General features: G+C 40.0%; 1 protein-coding gene across 2 annotated transcripts in view; it reads left to right on the top strand.

Annotated features, from left to right (window-relative positions):
• LOC101170286 (ras-specific guanine nucleotide-releasing factor RalGPS1) overlaps positions 1–27,518 on the top strand; it is a 31,516-nt gene extending 3,998 nt beyond the window's left edge. The window contains exons 2-20 of one of the 2 annotated variants that reach the window (XM_004075033.5): positions 1,459–1,597; positions 2,919–3,023; positions 5,375–5,425; positions 5,688–5,771; positions 7,232–7,321; positions 8,148–8,240; positions 9,988–10,114; positions 10,674–10,811; positions 11,599–11,692; positions 15,018–15,085; positions 15,977–16,103; positions 18,373–18,524; positions 18,972–19,020; positions 20,627–20,707; positions 21,144–21,249; positions 21,341–21,433; positions 21,703–21,808; positions 21,895–21,986; positions 23,198–27,518. In XM_004075033.5, coding sequence (XP_004075081.1) covers positions 1,541–1,597; positions 2,919–3,023; positions 5,375–5,425; positions 5,688–5,771; positions 7,232–7,321; positions 8,148–8,240; positions 9,988–10,114; positions 10,674–10,811; positions 11,599–11,692; positions 15,018–15,085; positions 15,977–16,103; positions 18,373–18,524; positions 18,972–19,020; positions 20,627–20,707; positions 21,144–21,249; positions 21,341–21,433; positions 21,703–21,808; positions 21,895–21,986; positions 23,198–23,227 — 1,743 coding nt within the window. In that variant the 5' untranslated portion in view covers positions 1,459–1,540 and the 3' untranslated portion in view covers positions 23,228–27,518. The remainder of the gene's footprint in view (positions 1–1,458; positions 1,598–2,918; positions 3,024–5,374; positions 5,426–5,687; positions 5,772–7,231; positions 7,322–8,147; positions 8,241–9,987; positions 10,115–10,673; positions 10,812–11,598; positions 11,693–15,017; positions 15,086–15,976; positions 16,104–18,372; positions 18,525–18,971; positions 19,021–20,626; positions 20,708–21,143; positions 21,250–21,340; positions 21,434–21,702; positions 21,809–21,894; positions 21,987–23,197) is intronic. The other variant, XM_078955867.1, reaches the window with a different exon arrangement.
• Positions 27,519–27,602: the final 84 nt, after the last annotated feature.

The following is a 27,602-nucleotide window of genomic DNA, read 5'->3' as shown; positions in this document are numbered from 1 at the left end:
AGTTTTGCTGCTTTATAGTTACTAATGGGTGCAAGATTTTCTCTGCCAGCAGTGTTAGAGCTCAGCAGTGATCTTTAGCCCTTTAGTTACCCATAATGCCTCTGTGTCCAGGTCATGTCACATCATCTCAAATTCAAAGCTCGACTCAATATATCAGTGCACCGTAGAGCTGATCAAGTTCTTTATATTTAGATAGATAATACTTTAATCATCCCTGTCAAGATACATTCAGTTGTTTAAATTCATTACACAATAAATAAAAAAGTAAAAATGAAAGCAAAACAAAAGAAATACTTGAAATGCTTCATAAAAGATGTAATAAAAACTCCCAAAATGCCATTATAAAATCGTATCAGTATAACTCTTATAGCGGCTGGGATAAAAGATGTACAGACCCTCTCAGTTCTCTGACAGCTTCTTTGAGAATCCAGAGTCTTGTGCAGTGGGTGACCTGTGTTGGTGAGGAGGGTCTGCATCCTGCTTTTTCTTCTTTCCTCCACTGGAGACCCCACAGAGTGAAGCCCCTCGGCAAGCACCGACACACACTGCTTAATCAATTCCAGATGATTTCTGTCCCTCATTGTGATGTTACCCCAACAGACCACACCATAGTAAACAGCACTAGCCATAACTGACAGATGGAAAAAAAGAAAGTGTTTAGTATTATGGTTGTGGTTCGGGTTAAACCACCAAAAAGTTCCTGAGCCCGGCTGTTTCTGCAGCTCACCGCTCCTCCAGGGGACGGATCAAATGATGCGGAAAACACATTTCACACAGACAGAAACTTTAACGTTAAGTTTCATTTTAAAGACGTGCAGCCAAGAACAAAATGCAACCTTGGACGCATTAAAAATCCGTGCAGGCTATACAGCAATGCGCATCTTGGCTCCACAGGTTTGGTTTTTGGTCGGAGTTTTTGGGCATGTCTGTCTGTCGTCATCAGGTGTTTTTTGTATGTTAGCGTTATTATGTCAAATGTTTAATTTCGTTGTTTTGTAGTTATGAGTGTTGTTGAGTGGGGGTTTGGACTTTTATAAGCTTTTGCTTCTTCCATTCCCCTTTCAAATCTTATTTTCCAAGTCATGTATTGACTTATATTTTCTTTTCCAGGTAAATGTTGATTTGATTTGAAATAAACTTGTTACTACTACTTACTACTACTACTACATATTAACAGACATTAATTTCCATCACTTGTAAATACGAGCAAATGACATCAGCCTTAAAAAAACAACCATAAACATGTCATTGCAGACGTTGAAGGACCTTAGTTTTCTCAAAAAGAAAAGTCTGCTCTGATCTTTCTTGTCAGAAGCCTGAGTCTAACGGACCAGTCCAGTTTGCATTCAAGGTGAACTCCAAGATACTTGAAGGATGAATTAATTAAAGCAAAGGAAATGCGGTGTAGAAAAACTACAGAAGGACTCCAAAGAGTAATCACATGTTTTCTCTGTTTAGGCATGGAGTGGAAGTCAATTGTTCCCCAAGCTGAAGGCCTCTGTAGCCCTGACCTGTGCAGTCCACCAGTGCCTTTGTGAGCATGTATCGCAGAAACGGGCTCTTGGATGGCACCAGCGTCAACTCAGTCACCTCGGAGGTAAGAACTCCACTCCAACAGTTACATCTAAACTGGAGAAATATTGTTTGTTCTAAATGAAGCACCACTGCAGGAGAGAAGCTGGCAGATCTAGTTGTTTATATATCTTTCATGTGCTTCACCACCGTTGTGTTGATGTCAACAGTCAACACCACACAAGGCTGCAGTCCACAGGGATGAATGCAAAGTCTTTATATGTGACTGGATTCCTAAAGTTTCTGTCAGCTCCATGCCTGTCGTCAAGTTGACATTATTCTAATCACACGGTTAACACATAAGGGCATCATGTCCCTTCGTGGGCATCTTTTGATCTATTTTCAGTGTTCTCTGTCGTCATTTAATTATTATTATGCTATTTATAGCCAAAATAAACAAAACCTGTGTCGTTTTCTAAGACATAGTTTCTGCAGAGCAGCAGGAGTTGATTACAAATTCACTTGTGGGCGGGACTGATAGCACAGAGCAAGCCTGCCCCCCTTCCCATCACCCCTCTATTAAGACGCTCTCCCGCTGGCTTATAGCCCCTCACACCCCCAACCTAACATCACTGATGCAACAAAAATAGCCGGCCGTGCAGTTTTGATCTAGAATCTACATGGATCCATTTGTCTGCAAGTGGATGCATCAGAATGAAGCGGAGCAGAGAGCTTGTGTCCCGCCCAGTTTATTTTCTACCTAACAAATACAATCTTTTTTTTATTTGCTCCTGATTCACAATGATTTAAATAAAGAAATACTCAGAAATGCATTTTTGGTCCTAATTTTCTTTATATATGACCTCCATCATCAAAAAAATGCTAAGAACAAACCAAAAAAAATGAGAGTGGGTCTTTAAGCATCGACTTTTGCTTATTCTCAGAAAGCACGTGGCCCATTCTTTTATGTTGGCATGACATCCAGGGCATCAGTGTGAGATCCCACCTGCATGTTACTCAGGAAAAAAAAGCTTCCCAGCCTCTCCTGGTGAACTCCGCTCGCCAAACCACAACTTCAGAGGAACTTGGTAGAGTCTGTTCTGTTGGAACGCAAGACAGAGATTAATTCTCATTAGTGTCCTTAAGGTTCATAGATGTTTGCACCGCTGGTCCACGTGTGACAGAGGAGTTCATGTCCTTTGGGTTGTCTTTCAATTAATTTATTAGGGTTGGATAGAATTTACTGTCACAAATCGGTCAAATAACCTTATGAAGAAAAAAATTAAATACACAAGAAGGGAATTTGAGTTTGTCGCAAAACTGCATCCTGACTCAACAAAGTAGTTATTACATTGTCATGTTGAATCTGTTTAAAGTAGTAGTGATGTTACATTTGTGTCTGTCAGGCAAGCAGCAGTTCATGCTCCTTGGATGGACCGTATGTGGACTGCGCCAAGAGCTACGATGCAGTCGTCTTTGACGTGCTTAAGGTGACACCTGAGGAGTTTGCAGTGAGTATGCCATGTTATGTCACTTAAATATACATTATTTGAATTTTTGCACCTAGTTCTCATTTATGCAGTTTTTTTTAATTCTCTCAGTCCACCTAAACAAATAGGATTGATATGGAAATCAGTTGTAGGTTGTTTTTTTTACACAAATTTTGGAGCCTTCAGTAAAAGTATGAAGGCAAATGACTTTTATTGCACACCTTCATAAAAACCGATGCCTATTCTCACTAAAGTTCTCAAACTTTCCCACCACTCCTAACCTGAGGATCTTTTCAGGAAAAAAGATGCACATTCTTTCAAAAAGCTTCTGCAACCGCTGTTGATCTTCTTAGATAATGCTATTTTATTCCAATCTATCAAAGCAAAAATTATTCACTTCAATTTCAAAATAAAATGAAATAATGGCTAAAAATGGAACATGTTCATGAACAGGTTAAGGAAAAGTAGCTTTATTTTCATGTATCAGAATGACAGAGCAGTGATTTCTCACTGGATAACATCTGGTGTTGTATGATAAGATAAGATATTCCTTTATTAGTCCCACGATGGGGAAATGTCCTTGTTGCAGCAGCAGTACAGGTACAAGAGCAAGAAAACTATAAAGTCAATATACACACATATATTTCCAAAAAATTGCACAGGATGACCATATAGTCAGTTATTGCACAGGGTAAAAGAAATATGACAGAGCCGATGATGTTGGTAAACGTGGTTCACTGGGAGCAGCTAAGGTTGTACAGTCTAACGGCAGAAGGTAGAAACGACCTGCGGTGTCGTTCCTTCAGACACTTATGATGTCTCAGTCTGACGCTGAAGGAGCTGCACAGTGAGGACACAGACTCATGCAGGGGGTGGGCGTCGTTCTCCATCATGGATGATAGCTTAGCTACCATCCTCCTCTCTCCCACCTCCTGTATTGAGTCCAAAGGTAGCCCCAGAACGGAGCTGGCCTTCTTCACCAGCCTCTCTAGCCGCCTCCTGTCCACTTCCGAGATGCTGCTACACCAGCAAGCCGCTCCATAAAAAATGGCTGATGCCACCACAGAGTCATAAAAAGTCTTTAGGAGTGATCCCTGCACTCCAAAAGACCTCAGTCTCCTCAACAGATAAAGTCTGCTCTGTCCTTTTTTGTACAGTGCTTCTGTATTGTGTGACCAGTCCAGTTTGTTGTTGAGGTGAACACCCAAGTACTTGTACAAATCTACTCTCTCAATATAAGTTAAGTTAATAAGTTACTATCATCAGCCAACGTTGTAACCACATAGAAAGTTTTGTTTTGTTTTTAATGTTAATTGGAATAAAGCCTGGTAATTACCAGAAAAAAATAGCATTAAATTCAAAGAAACACATAAAGAACTCTTACATAATATTTATTCAACTAATATGCACATAGCCAAATTTTCAAATATTAACTGTAGCTTTCGTAATAACTCTCCTGAATATGTTCTTCACTTTTCTATCACCGGATTTTCTTTTGAACTCTGGAACCAATTTGAACAGTTTATAAGTAAATGGTAAATAAAAAATGAGCAGCATCATAAACTTCAAACATAGAAATGTTAGGATTCTATAGTTTAGTTAGTTTTTTTGGTCGTGTTCTAAGTTGCCCGTTGTCAGTCACGCCACTTTCAGGTTCATCGTGATCCACAGCTGCCTTCATTTCAGTCAATTGCCCTCCGTCTGTTTAAGAGTCTAGCTTTCAGGTCATCTGTTCTGCTTTGCCACCTTTTGTTTTCCTGTTTCATATGGTTTATTAAATGTTTTACTTTCTGCCACTAAACCCAATCTCCGGCATTTTGGGTCCTACACCACCAGCTCCTGACAATAATCCCTTTTTTTGTTTTGACATGGAAAACACTGTTAATTTATTACTTCCTCAAAACAAATTATATACATGAATACAGAGTAAGACTGATATTTTTTCCTAATTTCTTAGGATTTATTACTGAATTTGATCAATTTTTAAAACTCTTAACACTATATATACTCCCAAATAGTTATACTATGGGGGGAACTTTGTGTCCCCCTGTTTGATGAGTGATATTATCTCTAGTTTAGTTTATTCCGTTTACTATTCGTTAACTTGTAATTTCGTATTTACATTATTTATTCTCATTTTATGCTGTGATTATTTTGTGTAAAGTGCTTTGGATGCCCTTGTCTATATGTTCTGTAAGGGTTGTTTTTAATTGCAAATGTACCATAATGACTAAAAAGTCTTTTTTTTTAACCAAATCTCTACAAAAGAAATGATGAGCTGTCATTTTAATATTTCAAAGTTCTATGGCTGTTTTGTTGTTGATATTTTCATGTTTTTAAGATATTTAGTTTAGATTTTTTTTTTATTTCAGAGCCAAATCACTCTGATGGATGCACCAGTTTTCAAAGCTATTCAACCAGAGGTAAGATGAACTATTAAAGGGAGAAGTCATGTGTGCAGGTACCCTTTCTTAACTAAGACTTTTCAATTATTTGTTGCTATTTTGCCACTGTTAAGACTAAATAATCCTGAATAATGTTTTCATGATAAAAGTTAAACAGTAAATCTACTGTTCAGTCCGCTAAACTCAACGTCTGTGTGTTCTTCAGATTCTTTTGTCAGATCAGATTGAAGTGTGCTGCAGGACTGACTGAAGGCTCTTTTTCTGATGTGATTTTTGGCAGGAGCTTGCAAGCTGTGGATGGAATGGAAAGGAGAAGCACAGTTTGGCTCCAAATGTGGTTGCATTTACACGCCGCTTCAATCAGGTACAGTCCACGGGGTTTCTGAAGCAAGCATTTGATGCCTCAGTTACTCTCTCATGTCTCAAATCATTAATATTAGAGGATAAGTGGTAGATATTGCTTTTGATATGTGTGTTTTAAGGGGTTTCAAACGGCTTTGTAAAAAGGGTTTCTAGCAGTCGCTATTTTTGAAGAAAGGAGTTTGTGTGAGAAGGAAAAACTTAGATGTTTAAAAAGGACAGGTATGTTGGGATCAGTGATCCAGACATGTTATTTTCTGCCTGTTGAAGGAGACATTTTTAGGTAAAGGTTTGACCTATTCCTGCCTGAGGAATCGAGAAAACATCTCAGAACAGTGGAAGCAGTTGAGATTGCTCAAATTTGTTGTGTTAACATTCTGAAAACATTGATGGGCTTCATTTGGAGCTATCATGAATTCTACAGAGCAAATGTAGGCATATATTAAGGTGCAGCTATTTGTTAAAATGGAACGCCTGCTCCCCCTCTGCAGCAGGAGAGACGTGAGCCTTGGGAGAATGAGAATGATGATTATGCAGAGTGCAGCCAAAGCTGCTGAACTTTCAAGCTTAAACTGGATTTGAGTAAAAGCTTGTCACTCAAGAAACGGGTGGTTAGCTTTTTTCCACTGCCATCTTCCTGCAGCTCAGAAGCCCAGCAGAGAAAGAGGCAGCAGCGGATGTGGTTGCCGTCAGAGCGAGGAGCTTGACCTTGTTTCTTTTTCTCTAGCAAAGCGCTGCGTTTGCCATCTGCGTTCTTGAAGGTATCTAGACAAAGGGGAGGGTTTTGAGAGGACTCGATGAGAAGCAGAAAGGAGTGAAAAAGTCCTAACTTTCAAACTTGAGCGCATGTTGTGAGATCTAATTTGAGCTTTCTAGGAGCTCCTGAATTGAATACCCTTGAACAGACTTTTGGAAGACTTTGATCACAGAAACATTTGTTATCAGTTTTGTACTCAACACCACACGCTGTTCATTTGACTAATCTATATACCATTTTATAATGCAGGGTTTTTCTTCTTAGTGGTCAAGACCATAAAAAGTCTTAAAGTCACACTCCAATCATTCATCTTTTGATCTATTTTTTAAAGTGTTCCCAGTGGTCTTTCAATTATTTGTGTTTTTGCCAAAATCAAAACCCCTTTTTCATTTTCTAAACCATAGTTTCTCTTCCATCATCAGAAAAATGCCACAAGAACATGTTAAAATCACCAAAAACAGTTTTCATTGAGTGGGTCTTTAAATTATGTTCATTTTTCTAGATTCAGACTAACTGAATAGGATTAACTAGCTGTCTCTCCAAATGGAGCATCTGCTACCTATTGTTCTCCAACACCTTTGAAACAAAAATTTTACTTCATTGTGCTTTTTCTGGTCAAATAAATTCAAGGAAAATGAGTAGAAGTGCAGTACATTCCTAGATATGTACATTTCAGACTTGTGTGTTTGTCTCCCTCCTTGTCCCAGGTGAGCTTTTGGCTGGTTAGAGAAATCTTAACGGTCCAAACGCTGAAAATCCGAGCGGAAATACTGAGCCATTTTATCAAAATAGCTAAGGTGAGTTAAGAACTGCAAACACCGAATATTTTTATTTCTGTCATTCTTGCTAAAGCGTGGGCACATTTGTTATTTCTTAAGGAGGGAGTACATGTTACATCATCTGGGCCATCAGGTCAGAGCGACAAAACAGCAATTTAGTGGTGATGGACTTTTATTCTGACTGAGAAAAAGCTGTTATTCAGCCTTTAATAAACATCCAGATGATTAGAAATGAGTTTTATTTAGATTCGGTATGTGGAAACACAGAATCCCTTCAGCCCGTTACCATGTCAGGTGTCATAGCAACAGTTGCTCTTTTTTTCTTCAAGAATTCCCAGATTTCACTTTTATTCTTCCCTGTCCATCTGTTGCCATGACGAGTGACTATAAAAACTTAAATGTTTAGTTGTTTGCCAAAGCTTTTCAAATGTGTGCTGCTCGGATGTGAAACATCTACCATGTGAAACGAGAAAACGAATCTCCTGAAACAAGCAGGTAAATCAAGCAGGTAAATGCTGCTGAATCCTGCTGTCAGTGAGGCCAGAGACCACAGAGTGAGATGGAAAAAAATACTTCAAGATATCCCTAAAAATTCGATTTTATTCACAGACTTGATTTTATTTTCAATTATTTTAACGCCGTCAAGCTTATGCATCAAATCCCTTTGGCTCCGAACTTTCCCGAATGTACTTCATCGACTTGAAAGCAAAAACACGGGTGAATTTTTTTATTCATAGCTGGAAGTAATTCCAGGTGTCAAGAGGTTCAGTTAGCAGAGTGTGAAACAGCGACGATCAAGGTTTTTTCTGCACCTGTTTACTAAGAGACATGTGTTTGCTTGCAGAAACTGTTGGAGTTGAACAATCTTCATTCTCTGGTGTCCATAGTTTCTGCTCTGCAGAGTGCACCCATCTTTAGACTGGGCAAAACCTGGGCGGTAAGACGGCAGCTTTCTCCTCCGTTGAAACATTTTGAAGGTTTTGTTTTTAAATCAGGGTAACTTTAGGCCAGGGGTGTGCAACCTTTAACGCTAAAAGAGCCTTTTGATCCAGTTTCTAAATGACCAAAACCCAGCGAGAAATCTGAGAATTTTCCACCTCTAACCATTTAGATAAATGCACTTTATGTTTTCGTGGCCAATAAGCTTTTCATTCATTAAATGTAACTTTCAAATATTTACAGTTGTTGAATTGTTACACTTTTTACTTTTCACAGCAGCACATCCAAGTTCCTTTCAAAATAAAATACACTCCGTGTCAAATAAGATCCTCCTGCTGCAGCAGATTTACCTGAATTAAAAATGCAAGAAAGTCAAACAAAACTGTTTCTGTTAATATGACTTCAGTCAGGCGCTGACGACATTGGCGTTGAATCAAATTAAAAAACCATGTTTACATGTGGGCCTACATGCAATCATAAACAAGAAATTTGTCTCAGAACAAAAAGCAAACACTGTTGAGCTGCAGAAGACACGAATGTGTGCTTTTAGTTTATTTTGATTATAAACCACCCTAAAAGTATAGATAAAACCTTTCACCATCATTTTTGATCAGTATCTGACTTGATAAAAATCTAACTTAACTAAAACAAATGAGCCAAAACTACAAACCCATCATTTATTTAAAGTTTTAGCATTTTCTTTCAAAGCCAAAGTGCCATAATGGAGGAATGAAAGAGCAGAACCTTGATTTAGGCAAATATGCATAAAAATATTGAAGTTCTGATAAAAAATAAGGGTAAAAAAACAAAGAAAATCTCTTTATTGCATTTAAATTTGTTTGGTGACATCTACATACTCTGATTTTAAACATTATGATATATAATTTATATAGATAAATACTGTAAAATGTTTTTATCTTTTAACACATGCATTAAGGTTTTTATTCATAATATAAGGAAGGCTTGTCTGCACTAAGTTTCTGTGGAAATCTGTGGAATTTGATGTATTATTATCCTCTCCCTGCACATTCAGGTTCTTATAGAGAGGCCAAATGTAAAATGTCACAACATTTTTATGTGCACGACCACTGCTACAGGAAAAATAGGGAATGACTGATCTGAACTGGAGCAGGAGCGGCAGCGGCGACATTTCTGTTTATGTAACACCGAGTTTTTCCTCCAAATGTATTTTTAGTGGTTTTGCATCAACATCTTCATATATTCATGGATTATTGTAGTGTCATCTCCTAATTATTTAGTTATACAATCCTCATTATTGAGTGAGATGTGCGGTTCATGATCATTTCTGCAGCCATGTATATATAAAGAATTTTACATGTACCTCTCCTCCATTGTAACACCTGCTTTTGATATATTTTTAAGGTGTTTGCATATTTTAAAAAGTGGTGACAGCAGCAGCACAAACAAACCGCTTGTTGAAAATGTTTTTATACTCTTCATTTAAATCTTTCAAATATCCTTTTTTATGAAAAACATGGTTTTATTCCATAGATTACCTTTAGATACTCAGATAAAAATCTATAACAGGAATTTCAGGTAAACTGGAAAATTCTTTCCCCTAATTGCTAAAATAAAACATGTATTCATTTGTACAAAGGTCAGATTGTACTATGAATATTTTTTGCAGATTCTCAGCAGTTAATTTGACTCTACAATGTTTCTGAAGGTTACAATGACATGGATTAGATGATTTATTTCACATTTTATATATTTTTTTACTGTAGTTGATCAGTCGGAAAGACAGAGCCACATACGAGAAGCTGAATTACTTGACTTCAAAGGAAGAGAACTACATTCGTATGCGAGAATACATCTGCTCTCTGAAGATGGTGCCCTGCATACCTTACCTTGGTAAGTTTTTCTTTTGGCTTGTCCCAAAACATGCCTCATTAAACAAAAACATAAAAAATATTTAAATGCTACCTTATTGCTTCTTCTATTAAGCAGAAGCTTTCCAAAGAGGTTCAAGAGAAGCTCTGGACAAATGTTAGACTTAACGCTGTTAGGTAACTGAGGAATAGACGTTTTTTATGACAAAAAAACCCTCCCAAATCATTTTCAAAGAGGATTAATTAGGTAAATAATCCAAACGTCGTCCTTTGTGAGATGTTGAGTTTTCCATCAGAGTTTGGAGCTTCTACCACACAACTGGATGCCTGAAAGCACATCAGGGAATTTCTGGGGTTACAGTTGCAGTCATGTGGAAGAAGACACTGAAAACTAAACTTTTAGGACGTGTTAAAAACAACATAGGGCTAATACAATTTAAAGAAAAGCTAGCAATATAAGTGTTGAATAAAAACAAACTTTGGGGATTTTATTAAAAATAGGACCATGTAGTAATAGTAATCGCTCAATAGTTCTGTTTGAAAAGGTTGATGGATTGTTTGGTGTTTTTGTTTTCATAAAGGGATCTACCTGTTCGATATGATCTACATTGACTCCGCCTACCCCGCGTCAGGCAGCATGATGGAGACAGAGCATCGGACCAATCAGATGAACAACCTCCTGAGAGTCATCTCTGACCTGCAGATGTCATGTAACTATGGTGAGATGTGATGCCATCTATGGCTGGTGTTCTCCTCTCGTGTAAAAAGTATTTTTGTGAAGTCTTCAGTAACAGCACTGAACTGGTGTGTGGGTTTTCAATCGTTTTTGGACTGTGGGAGGAAACTAAAGTGTCTGGAGAAAACACTCAAACTTCACACAAAAGGAACCTAGCTGGGATTTGAACCAGAACCTTTTTGCTGTGAGGCGAGATTGCTGACCACCACACCATCATGCTGGTTGAGTTCAGATCCAAAGCCTAAATGCCTTGATGATTTTGTGAAATAAATGTCTCTCAAAATGACATAACATTTTGTTCCTTTAGAAACAAAACCTCGCTTCCTTTCTAAAATCAGGAGTTTGTTGTGGCGCTGGCTCTGAGTCACAACCTGCAAACAATCCCGTTAAATATGAACAATGAAGCCTCAGCTGCCAAATAGCATAGATCCAGTTTGGCTTTTTGTGCCTCAGTATTCAGAAAGACTTTACATTCAATTTAAAGATTAAAAACAAAATAAAAAGGGCATTCAATTGTATTATTGGCATGTGTTAACGTTCCCGGCCTTAGTCTTTATTAGCTGAAGTCTTGTGTAAAAAAGGCTGTGATATTTGCTGTCCAGGTTTCTTCTAACATCACATTTTTCAACATCTAAAAAGATTAAGTCGAGACGGTGATTTTTTTATTTTAGCAAATTACAGACAAACAATCAGCTTTTTATGTTTTAGTGTTTGGATTGAACTAAGTTTTTTATGAAATGACTGAAGGTTTTCATCTGATCTTCCTGCAGATCACCTGATAACCTTGCCGCACGTCCAGAAGTATCTGATGTCGGTTCGCTACATTGAGGAGCTTCAGAAGTTTGTAGAGGACGACAACTTCAAGTTAGTTTTAATCTATTATACACTATTATACACTCCAATACAAACACACAAACATGCACACACACCCTCACTAACACAAACACACATGCATTTCACAAGGAAGGTGGGACCTCGGACCATCATCCCTGGTAGGGGGTATTTGGCCCTTGGCAACGGCGGCCATGTTCCCTTGGCTTCCTGGGCCCGGCGGCCCTCTTTCCACGTAGGGCGAGGGATCCCTGAGTTCTCTGGCAAGACCAAGAGCCGGGGTTCACATCACACCTGAGCCGGGGGGTGTCCGTGTCCCTGTGGTGGGGGTTCTGGTCCCTGCCCCTGAGCATTGGGCCTTTACCAAAACACAACACTTCCTGTGGACCCCCTCTTCCTCTGGGTATCCTCCCCCTGGCCTGGGATGGCTGGCCCCTGTCTTGCTCTCTCCTGGACCAATCGTGGGCCAGGTGGGTGGCTGCCTGGAGCTTGGGGCATGTCTCCCTTGGGGGCTCCTGGCTCGTACCTGGAGTTTTGGTGGGGGGATGCCCAGAACTCCTGGGTGGTGATGAGGTGCTCATCTGGGGCTGTGGGCGCTCTTCTGGGGCGGGGTGCCAGAGTCCCACGTTGGGCCCTCCCGACACTGCGGGGGGGCCTGCTCTCCTGGTTGGGCTGGAGCTTGCACTCTCTGTCCCCCCCATGGCTCCCTGCTCTCTGGCTTTGGGGGGTCCTGTGGCGGTCCTGTTGGCCCTGGCCTGGGCGGCGGATGTGATGGCGGATGTGGTGGTTGTTCTCTATCTGCTGCCGCTGCTGCTGCGGCGGGGTCTTGGTGTGGGGATGACTGGACACTTTCCCTCCTTGAATTGAATGAAATATTAAAATATAGAATATAGATTGAATGAAATATTTCACACTAGTTGGTTTGAATGCATAAGTATGTGTGTGGGAACATTATTTGTCTCGTGTACATGTTGACATGTGAACATTTTTGGAGCCAACAGGTATGTTTGTGACATTTGAGTGTGTGTGGACAGGCCCCGCCTTTATAGACTTGTAGTACATCTAAACCTCACCGTAATGAGTATAACCATCCAGAAACTTGTTGCTTTATGCTGCTTCATGATTTTACCCCCTACCCCCCCCTTTTCTATAATCACCCTCCTATGCCCCCCCTCTCTAACATCCCTCTCTCTTCCCTTCTTTCGTTTTCCATCCGGTCCAACACAAAAGATTTTCAAATATGATTAAAATTAATAAAGTTTGGCCTCGATTACAAAAGGGGTTTATTCAGACATACCTCTGTCTGAAGATTCATAACCCCTGTTGTTAAAATAAAATATGTCCAACACAGGAGGCCTTCAGCTCTCATCTGTCTGCCCAGCTGTTGGACAGGACAATTAAAACAAATAATAATAAAAAAGTTAGTTTTTATCTGATGACATTTTAAAATTTTTAACAACTTAAAAACAAATAATAAAGTTTACCCAAAAAGATCACTGTGATTTAAAAAGCTTCAAATTAGAAATGTGGTCAGCTAATCCAAGACTGTCTTTTGGGACACAAACCTCCACAGCGATTTCTAATGGAGACACATTTGGATTTATGAATTAGAGGTAAGATCGGGCCTAAAAAATCCAGCCCGACTCGCTACAGACCCGCGGGCGTTAAACCCGAACTCGGCCTGAACCCGACCAATTAAGTTGATTTGCAGGCCCGAGCCGAAGCAAACCCGAAATTTCAATTTATCCCATAGTTTTTTGGCAGAAAAAAACGCCAGATTTCTTAAGGTTAAAATGTCTACATATTCTTATGATCATGATAAATGCATTTGCACAATGAAATAACGCTGGAACAAAGGATAAGAGGCCAGACAAAGAGAGATCTTGATGTGCACTCGCTTAAGTACGCAGAGAAATACTGCAGCCGTGGCGGTGCGTGTTTGCCTTTTCAGTTCCCCTGTCTTAAGTTTATCCTTGACTTCTTGTTGCTCCATATCGGGGATACCTAAACAAAATGGATGCAGACTTGCGGAGGGAAGATTACATTCACGACACGTGCGCAAAGCGTGCCCTGGCTCTGCGTCTGCGCTTCCTGTTAGTAGTTCTATAGCAATTACCTTACAGCGCCTTCTCTGTTTTAACCAAATATTTATTTGTATTCCTTAGTTTAGTTACCCACACATCGTTTTAGTATACATTTTTATAAACATATTGTAAGGACCCAGAGTTTGGACAGAGCTGAGGCTGGCCGGCGCCCCCCTCTTTCTGCCAGTTGCTGGACCACAGTGTATGTCAATCAACGGTGGGCTGGTGACTGGGGGGCGGGGTCTACCTGTGTGTGTGTGTGTGTGTTCGGTGAACGTTCTCCCTCTGAGTAAGAAGAAGCTGACTGTGCCTTTCGGTTCGTGCGGTAACCGTTCTGACGTACAGCATTAAAGAGCTGTTTGACAACCGCCCGCCTTAGGAGCTTCTTTGCAGCCATAAAATATATTTATTAAAAAAGTCAGCGAGACAGAAGCCCGGCCCGGCCTGGCCCGACCCGACCCGACCCGACCCGAACGTAATGATTTCGGGTCGGGTCAGGTTATGACTCTGGCTCTCGCTTAAGATCTTACCTCTAGTATGAATGTAAACCTCAGGAGCAAACAAATAATACAATTTTTCTCCTATTTTCTTTCTCACTCCCAAAGAGAACCTCCAAATCTTCACTTCTGCTACCTGCACCTCTGCCTCCTGTCTTTCCCTCACTTCATCCTAATCAATCTTTGCTACTTCCTGCTCCACAGCAGTCAACTCTTCTCCTCTGTGCTTTCTGTTGACCTTATTCATCATTTCTTCTAAGTGCCCCTTCCATCTGTCCATCACAGTTGTAGCAGGTGGATGTAGTGAAAACTAATAGAATTTCCATCTGTATATTTTTACAAATCAGTTTAAGCCTTTTGTTTCAACTAACTTTATGCCAAATGATTCAAAAGCTAAAGACGTCGGTCAAGTCCGTAAACTCCACAGACCTCCAGCAGACCCTGAACCTGCAGGAGCAGCTTAATCAAGCACATCTAAACATTTTATATTTTCTGAGTATGAACAGAATAAATCTTATATGTTAAAGTAGGCTTGGCCTCAAACACAAAGTTATGTCAATATTTTAAGCTGAATTATCCAGTATACGACAAAGACGGACTTTCAGAAGTCAATGTGGGATAAAAGTGATCCGGTGGAGATAAACAAAACAAACACCAGTAGAAAAAGTTCTTTGGATTGTTCTGCTGTTTTGAGCGACTGTTAATTCTGTAGTCATCGTACAATAAAAGGGATTGATAGTGTTCTATAAATATATGCATATTTGTTCAATTTCTTAGATTATCCCTAAAGATCGAACCTGGCAAAAGGTCCCCACGCATCGCATCCTCTAAAGAAGACCTGGCAGGTAAGACCGTTGAGTTAAGCCGAAATGGTGGTTAACAGCTGGATTCTTGACTGAGCTTTAAGTCATCTGAGCCATCCCTCAGGGGAGCAGTGAGCTGCAGTAACAGCTGAGCTCAGGATCCATTTCAGGGTTTACAACCATTTATAATTCAATTAGCTCCTGGGAGAAACAAGAAATGCACAATTAGCTGAAAGGTAAAAAAGGCAACAAGTACCGTATTGGACAAAGTTATTCCCTTTTTTTAGTTTGGTTAATTTACTTTTAAAGATCAAAATTGCCCTTATCATAGGACTTAAAGTAAAAAAAAACACCCCCTAAATAGAGCCGTAGTCAAATGCCCCCAATCTATACGGATGCTGCACGTTTTTGGGTTGTCCGGGCCATGGAGGGCTGTAGAGAGGATCTTAAGTGGAGTGCAGGTGCGTCTTTCAGTTCCCTTCAGACTCTTGCAGGCCCCTTAAGGGACATCACAAAAATTGGATTTACGATTGTTGTGTGTGTGGTAAGTGTGTCATAAAGTATTTGGACAGATAATGTAATTTACACGCACTTATGACATACAGGTGATGCTTTTGTACGATGCTCTCATGTCCCACCGTAAACTACGAGCACTGGCTCCTCACTGACCGTGCTCACATGCTGCATGAGTGTGATCATTTTCCCCCTACAGGCTCACTGAGCGGTCCACGACTTTGCTATTTTCTGCAAACCACCTGTGTGCTCCGTACAGGTTTGCCCATTCTTTGTCCACAGACAGCCTTTGTCCACTCGTAAAGCCAGTTGTGGCTAAGAATAAGTAGAATTCTTTGTCTCGTCAAACCTGCTCATTTTCACAATAATCACGTGTTTAACTTTGATTAGAATGTAATGATGGGGCTTTCTTTGTTTCAGATCTCTCTGTAGTCTCTGCTACTTTAAGGTATAACCGACGACCGACTTGTCCAGAAGCATCCATGGAGCTGCACATCCACACGCCTCCCCCAGCTCATCACAGGAAGAGTCACAGTTTGGGAAACAAGTGAGTCCAAATGATTGGACGACTTTTTTTTGTTTTTAATTTCAAACATAAAATGAAAATAAACACAAGGGTTCAAAATAGACGGATAAAACAAAAACAGGAGTGTGTAGAAGAAAAATCTTGTCTGGTCCCCACCCCTTTTCACAACCCCCTATGTTTTGCATATTTCTATTTACATTTATTTTTTCCTTAAAACATTCAAATTACATTCTGTATAGCATTATGCAGTAGTAACATTATTTCTTTTCTTGTTTTTATTGATCATTTTTAGCCTTTTAAAGTTTCATCAGTGACGTCTTGTTGGTTTTCTTGAATCCATGTAAACTTTTGCTTCCTTTTAAACCTTCATCCAACCCGTTCCATAAATTCACATCTCAAATTTAAAGGATGTGTGCAGTGGGTCGACAGAGACTGGAACAACCAACTGAATCTACAGAAAAAAATGGAATTAAACTTAAAGTAACATAAACTAAATTTAGAGATGAGCTCAAATGAGTGACTAAAACGGAAACCTACACTGAGGCTGTGCTATTCTAATGGGCAACCTGACGCTGATGGTGATTGAAGGGGCAGAGCAGAAACAGAACCCAAAGAAAGCTTAAATGCAATTTGGAGTAAACATAAAAGCATGTGGTCTGGTCTGCAAGACTGAGCAGAATATTTTATGTCACAGTTGTTTTTCTACTAACAGTTATTTTTTTTAAATATATCTCCCTTAAAACTTTACATGTTAGCAAAGATATTCTCATAGTAACATGCAAGCAAAAAAAATTCCAAATATCTTTTAAAAACCTAAATGGAAAGTAAAAATATCAAACCCATGATTTGGGTCAAAATTCATGATTAAAATAAGTAAACATCTTGAATTTCAGTGGCTCTGCTAACATTGCCCACCAACAGGGTTTGGCTTTTTGGATGAGGTGATCCATCTTCTATTTTTAAAGAGAATTTAAAAAGAGGCAAAAAAATGTGACCAATGCATTAAGCTGAAACTATGAGGATGTCTCATACATGCTTTCCTCTTTGACTGGATGCCATAGTGGATGCCATAGTGCAGACTCATTGACTACTAAAACAGGTAGTCCTCTAGTAAAAACCTCGAGTAGACACAACAGCTTTCAGATAAAAACCCTAAAAAAAGAAGGAAAAGGTCAAATTAAAGATATATTTTTTCTTGGTCAGGAGGAACAGGAGCCAGATTTTCACATTTAAGGGAAGAAAGTGAACTTTAGGATTCAGTTTTAATTTAAGCACAAAAAAAAACAACCCTGGAATGTTGTGCCCATGAGCTGGATAGTTAATCTTGAAATGTCTACACTGCTGAGACTACATTCCCATTCATACAATCACACATCTGCGTTAGAGCTGCATGAGTGATGAGGACAATGAGAGCGTGCTAGAAAAAAACCCACATATCATAAACGAAACTTCTAAAGGCATACACGGTTTGAGAAACGTCCCCTTGGATACATCATCGGGGTTGTTTCCTGTAGTTCTGGGTGGGATCCAGAGGACTGAGCCTGATCTGCCCCCCCTCACCCCCAACCAGAGCCAATATGGAGATTTCTCTGCCACCTCCATGTTGTTGCTAATGGCTCTTTCTCATTTGATACCTGTTATGCCTAGTGTGTGGCGTAGGCCATACTCATGGAGTAGCGGGAAAATCCCTCACCATCGTCTTCCACTGGGATCCATCTGGTCCTCCAACCATTCTCCTGATAAGCCATCACTGGGTCCTCTTCCTCTCCTGTTCCAAAGGAACGGTCAGCTTCAGCAGCATAAACTGTCTTATGGCCTCATAGGTTTAAACAATGTCCGGTCTTAGTATGGACAGGGTGGTGTCATGTGAAATTTTCTGCTGCTTTTCCTCAAATTTTTTTTATTAATTTTGGTATTTATTACTTATTTTTTATTATTACAAAATGAGAGGAAATGGAACACATACATGTAAGAAGGTGTCCAAGCTTGCATCAGCATACAGAATCAAAAGTACAAAAAACTGCTGATTGGCAGAGAAATGAATCATTTCCTGATTCAAAGACCAGTGGAATGCAAACATGCAGAGTTTGAAGCACTTTAAAGCTACTCAGTCTTTACTCAGTTACACTGCCCTGCATTCTCTCTGGTAATCTAAAATATCTGTTGCATCACACACACACACACACACACACGTGAAATACTGTGAATGACATCAAGCTTGTTTGCATACCAGCCTTGTTGTGCTGTAGAAATGAAGCATTCATAAAAACCTGTTTTTGTGTGTCTGCAGCATGATGTGTCAGTATGGCATGTCACAAAGCAGAAGTGTAACATTTACCATAGACAAGGAGCGCCACCTGCTGGACGGCAGCTTTATAGAGTCTCAGAGTCCAGCCAGACGGGATCCATACAGCACCTCTGTGTCCAACAACCTGTCACTGAGTAAGTCTGTGTTTGCCAGGAAGAAGCCATTTGTCACATTCCAACATTTGTTTCTGCTTTTGGAACTAAATCTTTAACTTGGCCAAAATAAAGTCCAAAAGAAACACATCAAAACTCTAAAATATTTGTTTTAGTTGTATTAAATGAAACTTTGGGGGATTCCTTTAGAAGAATTTGTTATCTTTGTGTCTGGTCAGTTGTGCCTTACTGTAAAGAATTACCATTCTTTGACGACATTTTAGCAAAACACTATTTCTGTTTGAAAAACTTTATTTTACAGTTTGGATCAGTTAGTCATGAGATGTTGGAATTTTATCTGTTCTGTTTAAAAAAATGTTTTCAGATTCATCAAAACGGTGACTTTTTGTTTTGCAATGTACTGATATGAATGTGAGGTTGTTAATTGTTATCTTCATCACAAAGTTTTTATGTTTATTTTCTTGATAGGCAGCAGTGCGAGCTCGTTTGGGGAGGAGCTCTCACCTACAATCCAGAGGCGAGTCACACTTCCCACCCTCACCAAATTTTGTTTTTTTGTCAGTGAGAAATCGACCCAAATGTCTCTTAAAGTGTTGAAGTCTGCAGACCTCTGCTTTGGATTCATGCTTAATATTACTGTTTTATGAAATAGTAAGTAAGTAAGTAAGTAATCTTTTTTTATATAGCACTTCTCACAGAGAGCGACTCACAAAGTGCTTCACAAAGTAAAAACAATATAAAATCAGTAGCGATACCCAATGAAACGCACACAGGCATAGAAATAAACAAACAGGCAAAAGTGAACACAAGTAAAAGTCAGCTAAAAGCTTTCCTAAATAAAAAGGTCTTAACTTGAGCTTTAAAACACTCGACTGAGTCAATCTGGCGCAGAGACAGGGGGAGGTCGTTCCAAAGTCGGGGAGCAGCTGCCTGAAAGGTGAGGTCTCCTCTTGTTCTAAAATGAGTTTTTGGAACACATAAAAGATTTTTTTCAGTGGACCTCAAAGAACGTGCAGGAGTGTAGGGAGTTAAAAGGTCAGAAATATAGATCGGGGTTTGTCCGTGCAGGGCTCTAAAAACTAAAATCAGAATCTTAAAATCTATTCTAAATTTAACAGGAAGCCAATGTAGAGATAAAAGCAGAGGGGTGGCATGAGTGCGCTTATTGGTTCCAGTTAAAAGCCTTGCAGCAGAGTTCTGGACCAGTTGGAGACGTTTAAGAGACTATTTGTTAAAAACAAGTAAAAAGAGAATTACAATAGTCTAAACGAGAGGAAATAAAAGCATGGATGATCAGCTCAAGGTCAGACCTGGTCAACATTGTCTTCAGTTTAGTCACATTCCTCAGGTGGTAAAAACAGTTTTTGACCAAGCGCTTCGATGAGAGCCTAGAGACAGCTTTGTCAAACCAGACACCAAGATTCCTGAGACTGGGCTGGACAGAAGAGCTCAGTGAACCAAGGTGTCTTTTGATGGTGGGAATTTTGTCATCAGGAGCAAAAATTATTGTCTCTGTCTTGTTTGGGTTCAGGAGTAAATGGTTGTCATTTAACCAAACTCTAATGCTGGCCAAGCAGTCTAGGAGATTTGATAGATTTGTGTAATTATTTTTACCAAAGAAGCAATAAAGTTGAATGTCATCAGCATAAAGATGATAAGAAATATTTGAAAATTTGCTGATGAGTCTCCCAAGGGGAATCATGTAGAGAGTGAATAGAATGGGTCCCAATACAGAACCTTGGGGAACGCCACAAGACAGGATTTTTGCTTCTGAAGAAAGATAGTCAACACAGACCTTATAAGATCTACCACTGAAATAGGAGACAAACCAGCTTAGGACAGAACCAGATAAACCATAGTCGTTGTGAAGACGTTCGAGCATGATGACATGGTTTACAGTATCAAATGCAGATTTTAGGTCTAAAAGAACGAGAACGGTGAATTGACCAGAACCTGCCGCCATGAGCACATCATTAGAAACTTTTAAAAGAGCTGTTTCAGTTGAGTGGTTCTTTAATAAAGCATGTTCTAATTTTCTGAATGATATACTGTCCACATTGAATAGAGTAACATGTTCTATTTACCACAATGCAAGTCCTTAACTGTGTTAACGTGTGTGACAGGGGCCGCATGTACGCCACTCTGGGGCCAAACTGGAAGGTTCCTCTTCGCCTGTCCCCCCGGAACCGAAGCTACGTTTACAGGTATTCATGTGATGTAGTGCCAAGAAAACTGTTGATTTTCTTTTTCATCAGCAATTTAAAATGTTTTTTTCTCAAATTTTTCTTTTTGTGAGAAACAAATATTCTAACTTCTCAAGCAACACACAAGGATTATGGCAGCCCAGTGCATTGTGGGATAGCAAGGCCTAGATACATCCTTAACCTCTGCTGACTGTGCTAAGTTGGCATGTACAATTTTCTGTATATAATATTTTTCTTGTGACAAAATAAAAGACAAAAAAAAAGGAGAATTTCGTTGACATTTTGTTTGGGTTTGAATGTCTTGGTGATCAACTGGAATCATGGAGCACCACCAGAAGTAGTGATTGATTGATTGATTGATTGATTGATTGATTGATTGATTGATTGATTGATTGATTGATTGATTGATTGATTGATTGATTGATTTCCTCCTCAGCCCCAATGCTGCAGTGTCCTGCCACAGATGCTGTGAGGCTAAAAGCGTGACCTTTGAAGGACCCGTACGACGGAAAACGCTGCTGAAGGAGGGACGGAAGCCCAAGGTGCCGTTACTGGCGATGAGGCCTTGTTTGTCCTTCTTTCAATGTGGTTTTCCGTGTGAAAAGATTTGAAAGAGATTTTGCTGTCTGCCAGCTGTCATCATGGACCAGGTTCTGGATCAGCCTGTCTGGATCAGCACTCATATTCTATAGTGCCAAAGCACTGAGGGCCTCCGAGAGAAAACATGTAAGTCTGATACCCCAAAGGAGAACTTTAACATCCAAACATATTCAGAGATGCAGACGTTTGGGTTGACTGCAGAGCAAATTGCTTGAAATGTATTTTTATGAAATTTTCATAAGACCAGCTCTATAAAACTGTTCATGAACTGCCAACATTTACAACACTTTGTCGCCTCAAAAGCTTAAAAACTGAGAACAAATTGAGACTAATTTTCCATCTTTGAGTCCTTTGCTTTAACGGTTTAAGTTTTTGTTTTCCTTCATTTCTCACAGTACAAGTCAACCCCCTGTAAGAAGGTTTGTGTGACTGGGTGGATGGTAGTGCTGCCAGATGACCCAGCCAGACCCAACATCTTCCAGTTAAATGACCCAGATAGAGGTCAGATTAAAAAAAAAACACAAGACCAGAATCTCTGCTTCTATTTCAGCCAGTTTAGGTTGTCTTACTTGGACTTTGTGTCACAGGAAATGTTTACAAGTTCCAGACGGGATCCCGTTTCTCCGCGATCGTCTGGCACAAAAACCTGGAGGAGGCTTGTAGGAGTTGTAAGTCCCAGGTACGGTCAGCCATCACAGGAAACTGCTTTCAGAACACATTCTGACTTTAATCAAAGTGATACACAGAAACTCTGAACTTGGAACTTGGGCTATTAAACCAGCATTTTTTCCACCACCTTTTTTTTTTGTTTTACCTCGGTCCACTTTTTCTTTGACAAAAATCACAAGACACACCAGTAACCTAACATAAAAAAAGAGAAACTTTATAGGCTCTATTATGGATGTACCAGTCCCTCCAGGATCTGGTGTGTATTTTTTCTAAGAATTGCAGCACAAAAATGTCAAAGTTGCATCTGTTTTTCTTAAAAGATGCAATAGTTTTCAATAATAGGAATTTTTAACTTCACACAGACAAGTTGATTTTCCCTCTAATTTATTAAAATGCAATTTTATGTAAACCTTACAAAGAAACAATGATATTCCTTTTTAAACTGTGATTTACAGTATTTATGAATTTTTTTCATATTTGTGCTAAAGCAACTGTACATTTTGAACAACTATATAATTGCAGCATGCCTTATACATTTTATCCATAAATGACCAACATTAAATTTAAAAATTAATCCTATTTCTTTTATTTTGCTGTCACATTGACCCAGTGAATCATGGGAAATGTAGTGACCAAATTGTGGCATTGATGCCAGACTGACTCACATCTTTATTCAGTTTTTACAGCGGATCCTGTGCGAAGCTGCGATCTTTAGCTGTTATTTTTGTGGTAACTGACAGACTTTGTGAACCAAGTTGAAAAAAGGAAGCGAGGACGCTAACCACGTCTGATTGGTTTATTATAAAACCTCCCAGAATGATTGGTGGAAGAGTTTAAAGGATTAACTTTTTCCAAAACGAGAGCAATTGGACAAAGTTGTGGCATAATTATAATACAGTCATTCCTATCCAAGTGTATTGAGTAAGATTCCAATAAACACAGAGTTTATGTATTTCTAACTACTTAGCGTGAAACCTGGACCTGTTTGGAAGAACACAGAGCTTGTATCCTGATAATGAACAATTAGGTGAAATTGATCAATTTTCCACGGCACACCTGAGCATCTCTCAGCACATTGGTTGAAAAACACGGTTTTAGACCATTTTTTATTGAATCACAATAGACAGACCTTGGGCTCAAATGAAAGCTTTTTTCTTCTGCTTCTTCTCTCTGAGCTGAATTTTTTTCCATTTTTTTAATGAATTCTGTTTCTTTCAACAGATACCAGCAAACCTCATGTCGTTTGAATGAAGGCATGCTTTGCCCAGCAGGACTTTCTAATGCCAATTCCAATCACGTGGGAAGACTTCTATAGTGAAACTTCAGACTTCGATGGCATCTGCCTGATAAAACACCTGGATGCTGAAAGGCTCTGAGACTGTAATGTCTGTAATCCAGACATCTGAAGACTTTGATAAGGTGCTTTCTGTTTATAGCACTCCTCTATCATTTTCATTATCTGCTGTGAATGTGTGAGCAAGCACAAGGAGTTCCCACCTGTGTGGAGTTTGTGATCTGAGCGAGTTTTTGTGCATTTGAGCACAAATGTGGAGAGCAGTTTGAGCACTTTAGGTCGGATCTTTGGCTCCATCACAGTATTCCACAGCCTTTACCCGGGGCTTGAGCTTTGAACACTCAAAGCTTAGAGGGTGCTGAAAAAATGGGACTGCTTTTGCAAGAAAAAAAAAAGCTTCATTTCAACACCATTACAGGAAACTGTTGGCTCTCTGTTCTCTGTTGTCTGGAGATCATCTCTTCATTCTATGTATATGGTTCTGATTACTATGTTGTCAGTGTGTGAAAATCTTTCCGTGACTCACAATATTGGCTTTATGGGCTCCAGACCTGGTTTGTGGCCCTTAGCAGTTGGTTTGTGAAAAGCAGATTTTGGTGTTAATCCAGTAAAATCACAGCCTGATTGTTTCAGGAACAGCATTCCCCTCCCCACCAAGAAAAAAAACACGTGCCAAATCCTTCCTGCTGGATCATTCAGAGCCGGAGGAGGCCGGGATGAGGTGTGCAGAGCTCCACTTTCTCATTTCTCCTGTTGTTGGAAATCCCCCTCCATCGGACTAGAGGGTCTAAGATTTTTCCTCATTTACTGATAAGTGGCTCTTGTTGATGAGTGTCTTATTGCTTTCTCTTAAAGTCCCACTCCAATCCTCTTTTGATGTATTGTAGAAGCTGTTATTTAAAATTACAATTATGCCTTTTTTAGCCAAAAAACAACAACAAAAACCCCATAGCTTCCTAGGACAGAGTTTCTGCAGAGCAGCAGAAGTTAATCAAAAATCTGCCTCTGAGTTGTGGGCGGGACTGTTAGCGTAAAGCAACCCCACCCCTTCTCCTTGGAGCAGGGAGCCTGTGCCCCCCCCCAGCCTATTTTCTATGCCACAAATAAGCTCTTTTCCTCATATGCTCCTGATTCACAATAAAGAAATGCTCAAAAATGCCATTTTGAGCTTAATTTTCTGTATATATGTTCTCAATCATCAGAAAAATGCCACGGGTACATGTTAAAAAACGGCAAAAAACAATTTTCATCAGAGTGCATCTTTAAGGCTGAAGGTGAGAGCTGGACGTCTGGGTTGTCAACATGCTCTTCTCCTAAATAGAGAATTCAATCCTTGACGAACTGTTTAAGCGTGCCTGTGCTTATTTGAGACTATTTGTCACATTTTTGTAAAGAAACACAGCAAAAAACGATTAAATATGGTGGAAATGTTCTTTAATTTTGTTCCTTGACAGTGTTTTAGTATTGTTTGCTGTCCAGCCTAGAGATAAACTGTCTGAAATGAGGACCCCTGTCCCCTGGACCCTGTGCTGTTCTGTCCAGATGCTAAGCATGACATATTTAGAAAATCTGAGAGCTGGAAGCTCTGTTTGAATACATGATAGTCGATGCCAAGGAAGAAGAGGACCAGCTTTTGGTCATCAAAGGTCCTTAAAATCCAATCCCTACTTCTGGCCATTAGGGAAACCAGGTCAGCCAGGTTCCACAAGCACTCATCAGGCAGGCCCCCCAATTAGATTGGTGTGAAGGACCCACATCCTGTCATAAATGTGAGCAGAGAAACGACCAAAGGGGAGGTCGAATGGAGAATCTCAGACAAGGTTTTTGATTCTGTTCAAGCTGCTGGATCTGGGGGCTTCAAGGTTTTCCCTCAATTTTACAATCCATGGGTGCAGCAAGCCATTGACCTCAGAGGTTGGTTTGCTACTGATATTTAAAAAAAAATAAAGGTTGACTGCAATATAACCCAGGGGGTTATAGGAGGGAAGGGGGCACTGGAACTTTCAAAAGGTTTGATCTGGAGTCCTGCCTTTAGCTGGTGCCTAAAAGGCTTCTAACATTGCTCAGCATTACAGCTGCAGGATGCAGAGTAGATATGACATGATATGAAAATGTTCAATGTGGTTAAAGAGCGGGGGGGGGGCCGTTTGTCAAACAAAAGAAGTCCTGCAGGAACTGCTTTGCTGTGAGAGTCTCAGGCAGACGTTTTACCGTGGTGGCAGTGTGTGAAAATCTTTCCTTGAAACACAATCTCGCTGGACCTGGGTTAAGGCACTCTGCAGTGGGTTTGTGAAAAGCAATTTATGTTTTCTATCTGGCCTAAAAATAAAAGGTTAGACACCTTAAAAACAGTATTAAAGAAGCAATTGATGAGTTTCTCACAGGGTGAACACATCGTGGTGTTGCCTCTGCGATGAGGGAAGCGGTTGCAATTTAAAATGAAGGACTACATTTTTAGAAATGAATGGAGTGTAAATGATGATTATTTTTTAAGTTACTTTTAAAGGCAAAAAAACTGACTGTGTGAGATATGAAACCTTTAAACAGAGGCTGGCTCTTGTTTAGTGTTGAAAAGACACAAGGAAAGAGAGTGATGTCTCTGGCCTTAATCCTGACAGTACTTTAAAGTCAGGATCGAAAAAGGGAATTTCTGCGTCCCCTCAAATCTTACAAAACTACAGTAATTTTTATTTTTAATTGTTCGCCAATGTGAAATCAAACAAGGGGCAGAAAGAAAAAGAGTTTTCCTCAGGGCATATTTCACTGATAGAACCCACTCCACCAGTCCACACTGGCATGTTAGTAAGACAAGGGGCTAATGCCTTAGTCACATGTACCTGTGCTGGTTTTTGGGGTTGTCCGGGTCCCTGGAGGGTAGAGAGGCGCGGCCGTGTCTTATGGGATGATCAGGTGTGTCTTATAGTGCCCTGGAGGCTCGTACAGCTACCCCAAAGGACGTGATGGAACGTACCATTGTGGTTAATGTATTGTGAAGCATTTGTAGGGATGATGCAAGTTACTCACACTTATGGCGTACATGGGATGCTGTCGTATGATGCCCTCTGCACAGCACTCTAGTTGTTAGTAGCTCCTTACCGACCGCGTCCAAATGCTTCACCCATTTGGGGTGTACAGGTGAACCGTAAGTGCTCGTCCACACAAACTAAACTGTCTAATAACCAAATGTTTAACAGTCAGGCTGTGAGCACAGATAGGGCACCCTCACATGGGCAGCACTAACGGGCTAAATGAAAAATCCATTGTCCACATCTGCATCTCATCCACTTCATTCTTTCTTATCCTTACATGTTGTATAGGTGTTTGCACCTGCAGCATGCCCATAGAAAAATGTGCATGAGCATGTTTGTTCTACAGGCTCACTGAGCGGTCTACGACTTTGCTATTTCCTGCAGCCCTCCTGCGTATCCCATATGCAGGTTTGCCTATTTTGTAGCCTTCGGACAGCCCGTATCCCTTCTGCTATCTTGTGGGGTCCAGATGACCCCACAAGATGACACAAGGGGTATCCACCCGTAAGGGCAGTTGGTTTTACTAAGAGTAAACCCTGAAGTCATCACCTCACCTGATTAACAGGAAAGCACCATTAGCCCTTGTGCTATCCTAAGCACGTGAAGTTAGGAGTGGGGTTATCTGGACCCCACAAGACACAAGCTGAACCTTTTTTTTTTTCTCAATGATTCTTGATCTTCACTGGTGTCCATGGATTACATGAAATCCTCTTCACCTTAATCTACCTTAGTCATGGTAGGGTTAACACGTTAATGTAAGGTTGGGGTCATTTGGACCCCTTAAGAGAAATGTTATGACTGCAGATACAAGAGTCCCACAGAACCCATGCCAGAGTCGCCTCATGTGAGAGACAGGAGAGCCATTGGACAAAGCTAGAAAAAAAAACAAGGACAGACGTTTACACCTTTTCACTTTTCCACCCTACATAATCCCTCTACCAAGCCAACTATACTTGCTTCTTTTGTGTGAACAAAGTTACTGTAAACAAGTGTACGGTCAATAAAAATGATTGTTGAAAGTGTTGTCATGCTGGTTTTCCACACACCCACCCGTTCCTCTCAGAATAGTTCTAAGCTGGTTTCAGTGTCCTTCCTTTTGAAACACATGTAGCCATGAACAGTCTGTGATTTGCTATATTATCCTGTTTGCTTTTTTTCTCCTGTATATTGCCCTAAGATTAATTTTATTGTGCTATATAAATAAACAACTACCAATGGACCCTTGTACCTTTGACTTTGTTTCAGGTTTTAACAATAATAATAATAATGCTAGTGATCAAAGGCTTCCAAAATATATTTGAGT

The sequence above is a fragment of the Oryzias latipes genome, chromosome 12, assembly GCF_053564925.1.
Source record: "Oryzias latipes strain Hd-rR chromosome 12, Olatipes_Hd-rR_3.1".
Classification (NCBI taxonomy): Eukaryota; Metazoa; Chordata; class Actinopteri; order Beloniformes; family Adrianichthyidae; genus Oryzias; species Oryzias latipes.
This window is presented reverse-complemented; position numbering and strand designations above follow the sequence as displayed.